The following is a 16305-nucleotide window of genomic DNA, read 5'->3' on the forward strand; positions in this document are numbered from 1 at the left end:
TGTTGGAGGTGTAACTTGTTCTGTAAGATGCGCTAGCAGTTTTTGTTTAGCAATTTGTAGCGATATCTTTGAAAAGGTACTGTCATTCATAGCAGTTCATTTATCTGTTCGTACTTCCAAAGCATATTTTGCCAATGCACATGTTGAGATGAGAACGAGGAGACTGCTCCCTCTCCTTGTGTTCAAAATCGAAAGGGTGTGGCAAAAGTGATTCCATTCACACGTAACCTGTATTACTTCAAGGCCCACTTTAGATTATTGCTGACTTTACATCATGTCATTACATTCTATTCATAGAAAGAAACTTTATTGCATGATTTGTTAAAACCCTTGCAAGCCACCACCAATTTTCTTTTGCAATACATAAATCCCAGGTTCCTGGGGATAAAAGCACTGGACATCATAACATATAAAACTCTATTGTAAGTGCACTCTCCATCACTCCTATAGTAGTGTGCCCATGAGTAGACAACAGTCCTAGTTTAAAATAACATTTGAGACCCAGGTCAGCTCGCCTGTGAGCTACGCCCCTTTTGATGACAATTTTATTTTGTTTTTTGTCCAAAACTGTCCGAGTGCCTGTCCGCTCAGCAAATGGAGTTAGTTCAGCAACTGATGCTGGTAAGCAAGGGGTCTAGGTTTCAGGCCAAGGAAGCGTTATGCATCTCCCCTCCGCTAGTTTTTTTGCAAAGCCATCCATGAATCTACCAAGGCGCAATTTAAGATGGTATTCAGGGGATCAAAGCAGGCCAACACTACACCTCTGCACATTCTGGCCTCCTTGTTGATCCAACCCCTTTGTAGTAGAGCCCTTCTTTCAAGAGGTTAGGGCACAAACACAGTACATGCAAAATATCTTCCCTGTGTTGGTCTCAAAGCCGGCATGTTTCCAGGCACAGTCTCTTTTCCATTTGGGGAGATGGCAAATCGTTGGAATCACTCCCATTCTCAGTTTTGAGAAGCGGAACTGGTGAAGTGTAGGAAGGTAGCTGGAAAGTCGCTCTAAACATTTTTGCAACCAATTTGTCTAGTTGGCCACTGTCTAGCCCTTTTAGAGCCTCACTTCCATAGGTTGGAGTTGGAATAACCTTTTCCTGGGCCTGAGGGTTGGAGCGAAAGTTGGACCAAATAATTTCTTGTGAATGGAGCTGATTGCAAATGCTAATGCAGTTCCTTTCTTTTTTTTGTTCACCCAATTGGCTCTTGTATCTGCCATTGTTATTAAAGAAGACTTCTAAGTACTTGTGGCAGCTGGTTTCTTCTATTCTTTCCAAGTTTAAAGCCCATGCCAGCTTCTTGGTCCTTCCTGAGCGAACCGCCAGGATTTTAGTTTTCTTGTTAATCTGAAACCCATTCCTGTTTGAATATGCAGCGGTTGCATTCAGCAGCCGTTGTAGTCCTATCTTTGTGTGACTTAAAAGAACCTCGTTGTCGGCATACAATAGGTTTGACAGGTGGAGGCTACCTATTTTGGGTGGGTGCGAGTTAGCTAGATTCAGGGCTTCCGGGAGACCAGATAAAAATCATTTTAAAAGTGTGGGGGCCAGTACGCTCCATTGCTTGAGGCCTTGCGTTGTCGAAATTGGTCGTGACAGTCTTGAGCCGTCTCCAATTTTGAACCTGACCCACGTGTCCGGATGCAAAAGCTGCACTGCTCTCAATAAACTGTTTGGAATATTCAATAAAGTAAGCTTCTGCCACAGGTTTGACCTGTTGACTTTGTCAAAAGCAGATTTATTATCAATAAACCCCATATAGATGGGACTAGTGCTGACCTCCGCCTGGTCGATTAAAAGAGAAAGTGCCATAAGATTAACCATAGTGCCAGTATTGCTTGTGAATCTGGTTTGGTTTGGTGGGATTATTGAGCATGCTTCGGCCCATGCCCGAAGGAAGTTTAGCAGCATCTCTGCAAAGTACCTCACTTCGTTATCAATTAAGGCGACCAACCAATAGTAGCCGGGGGATTTTTTTATCTCCTCCTTTAAAAATTGGGACGAGAATCAATCCTTGCCATGAGGGCGGAATGATGTTCTTTTCTAAGATGGTAGAGAAGAGCAAAGCTAACTAAGTGGTCCAGAAAGCAGGGTCCTCCTTAAACAGGGCTGATGGAATGCCTCCTGGGCCTGGGGACCCATCTTTTTGTCCCTTTTCAATCTGCTTTTGAATTATTGGTGCTGTGTGGAAGTACTCAAGAGATAAGTTACCCTCAATCCAAGGTTCAACGTCCAGAGCTTTGCTGCCCTCTATACCAGTAACCTGATTGTAGTTATGCTCTTGTAGGTCATTGAAATGACTATGCAGGAAAAGGTACCACTCAGATTCCAGTATGTTAGACGAGGCAACTTTGGGAACTCTGCCCCCTAAACTATTTATAGTGCACCAAAACCTTGCAGAGTTGCTGGACCTTATATCATGATGTAGTCTGGTCCAGAAGGAATTCCAATATGTCCTTATAGTTAGTGGGTCCATTGGCTTCCTTTCAAGTTCCCGCCATAGCCGATTCAAGCTACTTTTGGCAGACCGTATCACAGGATCCCAGGGGGTCGGCTATTTGGACCTAGTAACTTGTGTATACTTTATCGGTTTTGCGTGCCTGGCTATCAAGTTTTCTGAGAATCTTGTCCAGTTTACGATTGGGTCCTCTATTCGCCTGAAGGTGTTCTCGATGATGTGCTTTGCTTCTGTCGCCAGGAGCTGTAGATTATTGACTGATCACTTAATGCGTTTTAAGTTGTTAGTGAAGCTTTCGAAGGCTTGGGCAGCTGCCTGATCATGTTGCATCAGCCTAATACTGAGGGAAATTTCTTGAGGGCTGTGATCGCTGTCCAATCTATTGCCGAACCCAAAACCAGACACCTGATTCAAGCGGGAAAGGCTGACAAAAGGATAATCGAGCAAAGACAGCCGGTTTTAGATGGACATGAGAGACCAGGCGGCTTATCAGGAAAAAATGCCCGTTAAGGCCTCCAAGGCCAAGATGTTTCAATTTACCCTGGAGAGTGCAGCCCTTCGGGTCCTCCTTGCTCCATCCAGGACGATCCTTCAGTGGAATGGCCCAATCGCCTTCTGCAGCTTTGTTACCTCGTTCTTTTGTAGATCAGACATCAGCCACATATTGAAATCACCAGATAGTATGATGTCTGCGTTCGGGCACCCAGATCTCATATTTAATACTGTTGCGGTCACCTCGTCAGATAGGGATAGCCTAGACGCTGAGTTGGGACGGATATACACGTTCAATAAAATTACCGTCCTAAGCTGACCTTTAAAGGTTCTGAGTGAAATGTCCACTGGCTTGAGAAACTGGGAGCTGCATGCTAGATCCCATTACATTATATTACAAAAACCACACCTAATTTATCATATTTCTTATGCAATGAAAAGATACAGTAAAAACCATTTCCCAGTCATTACAAACCCCACCCAACTCCTACACCTCACATACACGCTATTCATACACACTCGGACTCCTCGCCATCATCCACACAGTCTCCAAAATATTGTTAATGACCCACCTCTGAGATAAAGACGATGCAGAGATAATAGTGGATTTATTTTTTCTTCTGGTTAAAAAACACCTTAATATTTGAGGCAAAGGATTAGGAAAACAAAACTGCATGTACTATACTAAGTACGTGATGAAGAAGATTGGGAATTCCTTATGGGCAAAAGTAAGCATGTCTGGTTCTACCTAAGGAGCGAATCGGTAACCATCTTCTAATGGATCTTCATATCCAATATAAGTGGGCAGGAATGTTTTTCAGTATAATACATGCGCTTTTGTTGTCCTGATCCTTTGCCTCAAATGAGAAGGTGTTTTTTAGCTAACAGAGAACAAACCGTATATCCATATTGGAACGAAGATGGACTAACTTAGGTGTTGCACAGGTGGTTGGAAATTAATATCTCCACCAAAACGTACATTGACTATGATCGTTTGCTGAGTCTCCCCATTCAAGATGCAACCACTGTGGAAGAAAAAATAATTATCTCCGTATTGGGTTGTTTAAGGATATCTTTGAGACTGTGTCGATCAGTGGGTCTTAACCTATTGACGTCTATGGACCCTCACTTAATTATTACTTGAACCTGAGGATCCCCAATGAATCATAATTGGAATCCACAAACCCCCACTGATTCATTTCTTGAAGCAAGGACCCTGACTGCATTTTCGATGTATTGAACCACAAAAATCATACACAGGGACCACTCATCGTCAATACATACACTTGTCTGCTCCCACAACTCAGTCTGAGGATACTAACTTAGTTTGTAGCTTTCAATTTTTAATTCCTTCTCATCTAATGAACGTTTTTAACATTTCTAATTGTACATTTTGCTTCTTTATTTATATCCACTTTATTATTTTGTTAATATTATTTAAATGTCTAAGCAGTCATGGACCCCCCTGAGCATGCTTCACGGACCCCCAGGGGTCCCTAGGCCACAGGTTAAGAACCACTGGCGTAGATGATGTCTGTGAGCCTGTTTGAGTATCTATGAATATTTTGTATGTGAGGTATAAGAGCGGAGTGGGGTTTGTAATTACTGGGCAATGGTTTTTCTTGTGTCTTTTGATTGTATAAGAAATGTATGATCTACAATAAGGAGGGAGTTACCCTTTCACCTGGAAAAGGAATGGGTCTATAATCAAAAACAACACATTTCCTTTTACAGCATTTGCACCAAAGGAAATGGTCCTAATGGGCCTCTATCTCAAAACAGAATATGGGTCAAAAAAGTTGGGTCTGGTCTATGCGTGAGTTACCAAATTTACAGGCTTATATAAAACAACAATAATCAACATAAGTGTGTTCAAAGGACATAAGTGTTAAAATGTCATCAATTTATTAGAATTATTGTTTAAAAAAACAGCAAAGCTTGCTGATTATACAATGTATACCATAGTTCAAATCAAAACATAATATTCATAAAAAAAAATCATTAAAAACATGCACCATTACACAGTATTATAAAAATTCATAAGTTTTCATCAATTTTAAAAAAGAACAAACAAACTGTCGATGCGGCGTTTCGGTGCCAAACACAATCTTGCACCATCTTCAGGACTTTGTTCATAACATTGATTTCTCATTACTCATGATGACATCTCCAAATGACTGTCTCCTAGATGGACTTGGTGGGTCCCGTCTGAATTGAGCTAGGAGTTATTTCCTTCCTGGCAGTATCTTTTCAATCTCCGGAGCTGTTTGTCTCCAAATTAAAATTTTATTTCTTTCCCTGTGTATTCTCACACTTGGGTATACGGCGAGGTCTCCTCCCTCTCCGTTCAGGAAAAGGAACAGAGAGGGAGGACGCCATGCCAAGCTGATACTACTGATCAATTGGAAATAATTTTAAAACATTTCCTAACCAGTGGCCCCTGACCCCAATGAAGAGGAAAGGAGGATGTTTTAACTATCAAGGAGTCTTTCTAATTGAACTAAGATAAGAACTTAGAACATTGGGAACCTCCAACATCCTAAGGCGTCCCCCAACTACAATAAGGATTAATAAAGACATATTGGGAATGAGATGGTCCCTATTTTTAAACTCAAGGAGACCTCGCCGTACACCCAAGTGTGAGAATACACAGGGAAGGAAATAAAATTTTAATTTGGAGACAAACAGCAACGGAGATTGAAAAGATACTGCCAGGAAGGAAATAACTCCTAGCTTAATTCAGATGGGACCCACCAAGTCCATCTAGGAGACAGTCATTTGGAGATGTCATCATGAGTAATGAGAAATCAATGTTATGAACAAAGTCCTGAAGAAGGTGCAAGATTGTGTTTGGCACCGAAACGCCGCGTCAACAGTGTTTTGGTCTTTTTTAAAATTGATGAAAATTTATGAATTTTTATAATACTGTGTAATAGTGCATGTTTTTAATGAATTTGTTTATGAATATTATGTTTTGATTTGTTTTGAACTATGGTATACATTGTATAATCAGCAAGCTTTGCTGTTTTTTTAAACAATTCTAATAAATTGATGAAATTTTAACACTTATGTCCTTTGAATACACTTATGTTGATTATTGTTGTTTTATATAAGCCTGTAAATTTGGTAACTCGCGCATAGACCAGACCCAACATTTTTGACCCATATTCTGTTTTGAGATAGAGGACCATTTCCTTTGGTGCAAATGCTGGAAAAGGAAATTTGTTGTTTTTAAGAAATGTATTATAACTTTGTTGTGGTTTTTGTAGTTGATGTAATGTACTTTATATTGAAATGTGATGAGAAGAAATAAAAACCATGAAAATGTAGTAAATGTGTAAAAAATATTGTTAGGTTAGTGATTATTTTTTTATTAACTTGGGGCTCGAAGTAATGCAGGTTAAGAGGGAATCTGTGTTCTAATTACCACTGGAGGTTAATACTGCTCTTTACATAAAGGGAAATGGTGTAGCTCATGGTAAAACCTTCTCAGCCACAGTAAAAAAACGAGTGCTAGTGGTAAATGTGAATTACTGCTGCAGGTGATAGGACTATTAATGCCAGTCCACATTAGAGCAATTGTATACGTTAACACAACTCTTCTTCTGAGCTGTTGTATTTTAACAATTGCCATATTTGAAAGGTCTCAGCAGAGAGGTTTTTGTGTAGACCAAATAGATTGCTGCAATGGAAGGCCCCCAAGTTAGGTCATATTTGTATTAGAATGTTTTTATTGATGTGCATGAAACACATCTGTGAAGTTATTTCACCAGATGATTATTTGGTATCTTTTTACAATTCCTTCCAGATACAGTACAAATGAAGGTGAAAGCTGGAAAACGTTTACCTTCTCCAAGAAGAGTGTACTAGTTTATGGGCTTCTGACTGAGCCTGGAGAGAAGAGCACAGTGTTCACCATCTTCGGTTCTTACACTGATAATGGCCACAGCTGGCTCATCCTGCAGATCAACACAACAGATGTGCTAGGTAGGTGACTGTTGCATCATCCTGGCCCAAATGACTTTCTCTAATTTGTTGTTATATGATGGAGACATCTAGCTGCAGATTCCTTAACTTGGAATATCCCCAGGTGTGAGACTGGATGCAGAAATCTTTTGCAGCGGCACCTCTGCGCGCCGGCGGACGGCGCCACACGACCCCGCCCTGACGTTGTCCTCGTACGTGACATCAGCGAGGTCATATAAGTCCCTTCTGGCGCGCTGACTTCAGTTTCCTTCTTTTCCGCATGCAATGTGGCTCTGGAGTGAGCTACTCTGGTCTGTTTTCAGGCCTATTTTTTGAAGCTTCACATCGGAAACAGTGTATGATGCCTTCGGGCTTCAAATCTTGTAATTCTTGTTCGCGGCAAATGTTTGCGACAGACCCACATCTTATTTGTATGTGGTCTTGGCGAGCACCATGACTCCATGGACTGTGAAGCCTGCCAAAGTCTGAAGCCGAAGTCTCGGCGGGAGCGCCGTGTGAAGCTTCTCTCTACACGGCTATCCCGGTTGGAGTCGTCTTGCCCCCGGCCTCGTCGTCGACTGCAGGCCCCTCTCCTGTCCGGTTCCGCCATCGATCGCCCTCTGGGGTCCAAGGCCGTCGTTCTCCACTTGGTAAGTTGAGGCGCATGTTGCCTAGGTAATCAACCTCACCTTCTTCTGTTGTCAGGGGCTCTGGTTCCCGGAACTTTCCGTATGTGCGCTCCCGAAGGTAGTCCCGCCTCTGTCCGCCCTTTCCGGATGTAGGGGTGACTCGGGCCCAAATGAAGGCCTGTGCTACGGCCTTGCCGGCCTCCCTTGGGTCCTCTCCCGTTCCTGGGGTGTCCTCAGGACCTCCGCTTCTTGTGGGGTGGCGGGTTCGCCCCATGTCATTAGGGCACATTAGGGCACGGGCCGGCTGGCTCCCCCTCTTTGCTCCACGTGGGGTCGTTACGGCGCCGACCACCCTGGTCCCCATCTTTGACCCACGGCTCCTTTGTTGCGCTGCATAACCCCGCAGGACTCCCTGTGGCGCCGCAGATGATTGCCCGTGCTCATAGCCCTGACTTGAGCACACCCCAGCCTTCCAGGCAGGCAGCCGCCTGTCCGGTGCTGGGGTAGATGCCGTCCTGGCGCCAGAGGCTCGCCTCCTCGGTTCCTCCTTCGCTCCTTTCTCCGGAATCGGAGCCCGCTTTGGATGAGGCAGAGCCGGTGCCAGAGTGGCGCCGAAAGATTGCCTCGCCGGCCCCGGCGACCTCTTCTTCTTCAGAGGGGGAGCTCGTCATAGTCTCGGTGCCGACTCGACGCTGGAGGCTGCGAGTCGGCATCTGACGAGGCACAATCGGTGCCGACACATGTCATTTCGATGCCGAGTTCTGGATTCTTCCATAGAGGCCTCTGGAGAGGGTTCGCCGGAGCTAGTGCTACCAGGTCCCCCCTTGGAATTTGTGGAGCCCCCTCAGGAGCTCCCAGATCCGGCAGGCAGTTAGCCTCTCCAGGAGTCCCATCAGGACCCTTATCCTTCCATGGGGCTCCCTTCTGTGGGGCATTGGGCGCACCCTCAGTGTCTTGGGAGGGTCAGCCTACAACCCTCCCCCACTGATGAGCTGATTTCCCCTCCGTGGAGGGCAACCGAGGCTGGTGCGGCTTTTTTGAGAGTGGTCACGTAGGCCACCCGCATTTTAAATATGCAACCCCCCTGTACCCCCTTGTCGGTGGACCCCTTGCTGGAGGTCCCCCTCCGTGGGTCAGGCAAATGTCGAGCCGCTTTTGACTTTTGAGGCTTCCCTTTATGATACCCTCTTGGGTACCTGGGTCTGACATGCTTCAGGTGATCTTGTGGCACATTCAGTTTTGCACCGCCACCGCCCAGCTCCACAGGATCCGGTCTGTCTTTTTGTGCACCCTGATGTGCAGGGGTTTGTGTTACAGACTGCCTTTCATTCTCTGCCCCCTCTACCGCTTCCTCCCTCTCGGGAGTCCAGGTTGCTTGAATCTTGGGGTAGGAACGTCTTTGCATGCACTAGTGCAGCCCTTCGGTCTTTAAATACCGTGTGTGTTTTGGCTCGGGCTACCTCTGCCCTGTGGGACTCTGTAGAGTCTTTGTTTACAGCCTCCTCCTAGGGTGCTCGCCTGATCTCCTTCACTCCGTTTGGGATGGCCACGAACTGGCCAAATTCACAATCCGTTCAGCCTTAGAGACTGTGGATTCTTTTGGCCGCGCCATGGCAAGTTCTGTTGCCTTAAGCCATCACGCTTTGTTGCGAGATAGTGTCTTCCCTAAAAATATCCGGGAACGCTTGGTTGATTTACCCTTTGATGGGGTTTTGCTCTTTGATGCTCATGCCGAGTCGGTGGTCCACGGCTGCTGGCAGGCTTTCGTCCTCCCACTTAGGTCCTTTTAGGCTTGTCTTCTGTGGTACTTTTACATTTCGCATCCTTTAGATGCGTTCTGTGTTTAACATAGGCAGTGAGCCTTTAGATGCGCTCTGTGTTTAACATGAGCAGTGAGCCTTACGTCTGCTTTTTTATGTGGTCAAAGGTGTTTACCCTTTTATTAGCATCTCTTGGATGTGTTTTACTTTCAGTTGCCTGTTGGCCTTCGGTGGCCGTGTTCCACAGGTTGCTGTGTCCTCTGCTTGTGGCTTTCAGTGGTGGCCCAGCTCTGTAATGGCATTACGGCCCGAACTCTGTTCATGGGTGCTGTTCGCGTTGCTGCATTCTTTGGCTTGGCTTATTACCCTAAGAGGTGCCCCTGTGTCCGGGGTATACATGCTCCATGTGGGGTACTTGTACGCTATTATATAGACTTGCTTATCTCACCTGGACCTAGAGATGATGTGGGCTCCATATGCCGATTGAAGGTCCGTTGTACTGTGTTCTATGTTTTTCCTTGGTGTCATCTGCTTTCGCCATGGTTATACACCTCTTTTGGAGGTTTCATGGTCTCCTTTTCGCAAAGGCTCGTACCTGGTCTTAATGTGCTAGGTATGGTCCGGCATCTACATTATGTCTACATACCGGTTGCCTTGGTTTCCTCTTCCTACGTCGCCACCTCTCGTCCTGGTTGCGAAGTTTGGACCAATATCGCCATGAGTGGGGGAGCCTTTCTAGGTGGTTGCAAGTTACCATAGGTTCCTCCTTGCTTCCAGTTCCTGAAGTGATTTTCCAATTGTCATATGCTCCCTTTTTGTTCGACACTGTCCGTGACTTATGGAGTGTTGGTCTTGGATTCTGAGATTCTTTCCACCATTCGTTGACGTGGTGTTTTTGACCTCTTCCTTTGGATATGCCTATTCTTGTTAAAGCTACACCTGTGGGACCGTTCTTCTCATGGCAGTGGTCATTGATTACTGTCTGCGAGTCTAAATTATGGTTGTTCCTCCCTTTAGCCTCATGCTGCCCGGCCGGGCGCTCTTCTGTTCCTGTGTAAGCCACTTTAAGGTCTCTATTGCCATTTGCCGGTGACATATTCTACCAGCTTCAGCGGGTTGGGGGTTGATCCTATAGCCCCTCTTTACCCTTTTGGGGTTGGGTGTGCGCTTGGAGTGCTTCTTGTCCTACTGGCTATTTCCAATGCATTGGTCAGGTTCTGGCTTGCCTTTGTGCTCTTGCCACCGGCACTTTCGGCTTCCTTTTATAACCTAATCTGTTAGGCGCTGGTTGCATCTCTTCAAGTTCATTACAAGCTTGGGTTAATGTACTTTTCGTGCGCCGTTTAGCGGAGAGTGATCCTTCTTCCTCTCTCTCTCTCTTCTGGGGATCATACCGTTCTACCTGTCATTTGTTATACTGGTACGGTGTGGCGCCATTCTGGCATGTTGTCGGATATCTTCTACCCTGTGACTTCTGCTCTTCGAGCTGCTGGGGTTGCTGTCTGACTGCCCTGCCACCGTTTTTCCCCTTTATCCATCACCCTGTTGCCGGATCACATGCCTGGCGCTTTCTGTTGTCCTGTCGCACACCCGCCTCCCTTTTGGGGTATGGCTGTGGTATCTATTCTAAGTTAAGGGATCTGCGGCTAGATGTCTCTATCAGATGAACGAGTTACTTACCTTCGGTAACGATGTATCTGGTAGAGATGCTGTCTATCTGCAGATTTCTTAACGCCCACCCAGCCTCCCCGTTCTGCGAGGACCTTTTCTAGTGGTGCTCTCCACTGGCCTCTTCAGTTGCCATTGGGTTTTATCTTCAGAGGGTTCAAGTTGTTGCACTCCCCTGGGTGCTTTCATATACAGTTATCCTCTGCTGACGGACTTTTTTTCTGTTATATGGTGCCTTTGATTCACGGGAAAGTTTGTTTTCCTCTCCAGTTCCCTTCCCTTCAGTCTGCTCTACTGCCTCAGGGTCCTGGTCTCCTTGTGGTCATCCTCTTTGAGGGTCGGTTGTGCTCTGTTTCCTACCTCTGTTTTTAGAGGGGAAAGGCCAGTCTTCTCTTTCTTTCCTACAGTGGACTGTTGTTCTTTCTGTGTTCCGTTCTTACTGGATGGCACAGTTCCACATGGCACTATCAGTCTATTTATGTCTGTTGTAATGTTCTTCCCTTGTTGTAGTTGGGAAATGGCCTCCACTTGGCCTGCGGGGCTCTTTCTTTTCACAGCCTCCACTTACATGTGTAGGCGGTGCCTATTCTGTCTTTAGGAAAGTATCTTCCACCATCCCCCTTCTTTATTCACGTAATTTTCACTCCTCGCACACTGTTCCCATACTTTCACAGTTTTTAGTTGGTGGCTCCGCGTTGTGCCGCGGAAAAGTTTCTCCGAAGAAAACGGACGTCAGCGTGCCGGGAGGGACTGGTATGACCTCGCTGACTTCACGTACGAGGACGACGTCACGGCGGGGTCGTTTGGCGCTGTCCCCTAGCGTGCAGAGGTGATGCTCAAAATATTTCCGGATCCAGTCTCACGCCTGGGGATATTCTAAGTTAAGGAATCTGCGGCTAGACGTCTCTACCAGATACATTGTTAACGAAGGTAAGTAACTCGTACATTAGCATTATTGTAAGTGTATGTGTTTAATGCATCAACGTTATTTATATTGTTCACTATTATTACAACCAATATTTATATTATTGTATTATTACCTACTATGACATAATATTAGTAATATTAATATAATCATCATATTGATATAACCTCAAAAGTAAAATAGTAATAATTCAGAGAATCAATATTGATTATAGTGGTACCATTCTACAATAAATATTCCAACTGACTTGTTAGCACAGTAAATGTTCTTATTGAACTCTTACCAAATTGCTTCTAATAATAATTTTCATATTTTTACATGTAACTTCTGAATAGGATGCATGCTTGCATAACACAGGCTCACAATCCCTTTAGCTCATCTCCACTTAACCCCCTCAACTCTCCATTCAGACTTTCATCATTGCTGCAAATGTGATTCACATTATGTATCACTTTTGCCTCCGAAGTCATTTCGTTTTGCCTGCCTCTGTAAGACGGGTTACTCCATTTATTTTGAATGCCATTTATTCTTCAGTGTTACCAGTTGGCTGATTGCATACTTGAAATATCCTTCACTCCATATTTGTGGCATTTGGAGGATATACTGCTGCTATTCACTTACAGATTCTGATCCTATACGAGTGTTTTTTGCAGTCAGTATCGATCATTGACTTATCTGAGGCAGTTCCTTGTTTTGGTCGCAAAAGCAAGCATTCCCTTCTTTTTGCTTTGGTGCTTTATTCAATAGTTTTCTGTTCCAGTACGCTTCAAGCCATCTTGCAGGTGCACAATATTTAAATCCGATTGGCAATACTGACAAATTCTGTGGATCTCCCACATCAAGCTAAGAAATTGTTTCTGAAAGTACTCTTAAGTTCTTCCATCAGGACATTTTTTCAGTTTTGATGTTTTCAATATGTTTTCCCCCCATACCCCACCCACCCGCCCACCTTACTAGAGTGAGTTTTTTGGGATATTTTTGGTTGCATTATACTGATTATTAAACTTGACCATTCCTGAAATCCAAGCTCAAAACTAGTGTCCCGTATGGCAAGGCTTCTATATGCATTTTTCACATAGTACAATATACAAGCCTGGTTTAATGTGAACATGATTATCTGAAAGAGACTATTGGCTACAGATTCCTTACCTTAGAAATACCCTCAGACGTCAGACTGGACCCGAAGAAATTTTCTTAAGCAGTACCCCTGCACGTCGGTAGGTGGCGTCTGTCGACTCTGTGTTTCTCATTGGCGTCGGGATCGCCGGAATGACATTGCGGTATCTACTTAGCCGCCCCTGCGCGCTGACGTCACTTCTTTCTTTTTCCGCGCTAGCCAGCGCAGATCCGGAGAGAGCTGTACCTTTAGTCACTTTTTGACTAGCACTTTTTTTACTTTTGTCGACTTCTTTTTCGAGTTGTTCGACTCCTGGTGCACGTAGGGATGTCCCATCGTCGAACCGGCTTCAAACCCTGTGACTCCTGTCACAAGTTGATGTTGGTCACCGACTCACACCTCTGGTGCCTGGCGTGTGACCACGACCCGAAGTCGTGCTCCGACTGTAGGGCCATGAACCCAAAGTCTTTGAGGGAGCGGTCCTGAAAGCTTCTAGAGGGCCCGGCAGTCGGCTCCGTTCCGCTCGAGTTCCCGGTCGCCGAGTCACCATCATCACTGCTCATCGAAGTCTTCATGCAAGTCAAAGTACAAGAAGAAGGCTAAGCAGCACCCGTCGCTCTTCCCCTTCTCCCTGTCTATCGGCCGACGGGACACAGAAGGTAGTTGTTCTTCGACTCCACCAGTGGAACCTGCTGGGACAGCTCCGACCTTCCCGGGAGCCGGAGCGTCCCCTGCCCTGCTTCTTGCATTTCACAAAGCTTTCCACTCCATCTTTGGGCAGCCCGATTCGGTCCCCACAGACTCGGCTGGGGGCTCTAGGCCTCCGATGCAGGCAGCTCTGGCCCTGGCACCGCAGGGTCCCCAGGGATTCGGGCCTGGATCCGAATCGATGCCGGTCAACCTCTCGACGCCTTCTCCGGCAGCGATACCTCTGATAACGCCTCTGCCACCTCCAATGCCGGTTGTGTCCCTGCCGGAATAGACCCCGGCCTTCCCCTTGGGGACCGAGTTGCAGCCAGTGGAGCCTGCTCGGACGGCTCCGAACTTCCCTCCCTTCCCGGAAGCCAGAGCATACCCTGCCCTGCCGTTCAAGGAGGTACTCACAGACTTCTTATGGGCATTTCGTCCAGGCCCAGCACAGGGGCTCCTGTGGATAGGATGATTGCCAGATGCCACCGCCTGGCCCTGGGTGACCCAGTTTTCCTCTCCCAACACCCTTCCCCCGAGAGCTTGGTGGTCCAAGCCTCAACGTCTAAAAGTGTGTTCCCTTCTGCCCCTCCATATAGTGGGCCTCGCTGCCACCTCTCATCCTGTGCAGTCTGCCTTTCACCCCTTTTGTGGCTATGGAAGGGGTGCCCCACCACGTGCCACTGGTCGTCGCAAGCTACCCAGCCTCTGCGTGGCCGGGGATGTGGGACCCAACGCCGTGGGTCTGGGGGCCAGCAGGTGGGCCAGTCCACCAGTGCCCCCTCTGCAGCAGCCTTTAAGCCTTCCTAATCTGAGCTTTCAGGGCCACCAGTTGCCAGTGGGCGGCAGGTTCCGCCATCACCTCCCCCACTGGCACAACATCACATTGGACAGGTGGGAGCTATCGAGCGAGTCCCTGTCCCAGAAGTAGGTCGAGGGTGCTACCCTCACTACTTCCTGGTGCCCAAGAAAGACAAAGACTGAGTCCTATCTTGGAACCCAGGGACGTCAACTGCTTCCTCCGGAAGGAGAAGTTCAAAATGTTGATATTGGCTCAGGTTCTGTCTGCCCACGACCATGGAGACTGGATGGTAGCGTCTGATTTGCAATACGCTTATTTCCACATTCCCGTCCTGCCAGCCCACAGGCGTTACCTATGGTTCACGGGAGGCCACGAGCATTTTCAGTTCACTGTTCACCTCTTGGGTGTTCATGAAAGTGATGGCGGTGGTCGCAGCTCACCTGCGCAGACCAGGGGTTCCAGTCTTTCCCCTATCTCGACGAGTGGCTGTTGAAGACTGGTTCGCCCCAGGCTGTCGTCTCCCACCTCCAGACTACGGCGGACCTCCTGCATTCGCTGGGGTTCACTATCAACGAGCTGAAGTCGCATCTGATTCCCTCTCAGAAGCTCATATTTATCTGGGAAGTTCTGGATACAGCGCATCCTCCCAAGCAGCGAGTCTGGGATATTCGTGCTATGATACCGATGTTACAGCCTCTATCCCGGGTTTCGGTGAGATTGAACTTGAGGCTGCTGGGCCTCATGGCCTCCTGCATCCTGCTGGTGGATCATGCCAGATGGCATATGCGGGCTCTGCAGTGGGACCTGAAGTTCCAGTTGGCGCAGCATCAGGGGAATCTTTCCGAAGTTGTCCACATCTCAGAGGGCCCTGCACACCTATTGCAGTGATGGCTAACGAACCAGGATTGGGTCAACGGCAGATCTCTCTCCCTTCCCCAACCAGACTTCACAGTGGTGACAGTTGTGTCACTTCTGGCATGGGGCGGCCATATGGGAGAGGCGGAGATCAGAGGCCTCTGGTCTCCAGCGGAGTCCGGTCTCTACATCAACCTGTTGGAGCTCCTGGTGATTCTTCTTGCACTAAAAGCATTCCTTTCTTCTGTCAAAGGAAGAGAAGTGCTGGTGTTCACCGACAACACCACCACCATGTGGTACTGTAAAAGGGTGGGTGGGGTCGTAGACTATATCAGGAGGCTCTCCGCCTCTGGATGTGGCTGGAATATCAAGGCATGTCGATACACAAATGCCGAGTTACTAAAAATAGAAGTCCATACTGTTTAAAAGGCAATAACCATATTAGTAATCCCAAAAAGTCCATTCCACTCTTTTCTTTTTCTTTTCAGATTTCCTTCCTCTTGATGTAGTACAAAAACCCTGGCAGCTGACACGTGTTTCATCCTATGGACATTTTCAAGGCCAAACAAAATATCTGAAAGACAGACCTGCAGGTCTCAACATAATAGGCCGGTGCTTTCAACGAATAACTGGCTCCATATGCGAAGAGCTCACAAAGAATCTGTGTGCGTTCACCAGAATGTCAGGGCATGTCCCAGGTGGTTCATCACCTGCCAGGTTCCCTGAACGTCCGGGTGGACAAACTCATCTGCCGGTGCATGATGGATCAGGAATGGTGTCTTCACTCAGAGGTGGTGCAAGGTCTTTTTCAGCAATGGGGAGAGCCATGGTTAGATCTGTTCGCCACCAAAGAGAACGCGCAGTATTAGCTGTTCTGCACGTTGGAATTTCCAAGGCGGCACTCGCTCGGCGACGCTTTTAGTCACGAGTGGAATTGCGGTCTTCTACAC

General features: G+C 46.8%; 1 protein-coding gene across 1 annotated transcript in view; it reads left to right on the forward strand.

The window, feature by feature from the left end:
• The window catches only part of SORL1 (sortilin related receptor 1), an 852839-nt gene that overhangs the window by 232443 nt on the left and 604091 nt on the right, over positions 1-16305 (forward strand). Inside the window, exon 13 of the mRNA XM_078682321.1 lies at positions 6755-6933. Within this exon, the coding sequence (XP_078538447.1) occupies positions 6755-6933 (179 nt within the window). The remainder of the gene's footprint in view (positions 1-6754; positions 6934-16305) is intronic.

Source organism: Lissotriton helveticus, chromosome 3_1, assembly GCF_964261635.1.
Source record: "Lissotriton helveticus chromosome 3_1, aLisHel1.1, whole genome shotgun sequence".
Taxonomy (NCBI): Eukaryota; Metazoa; Chordata; class Amphibia; order Caudata; family Salamandridae; genus Lissotriton; species Lissotriton helveticus.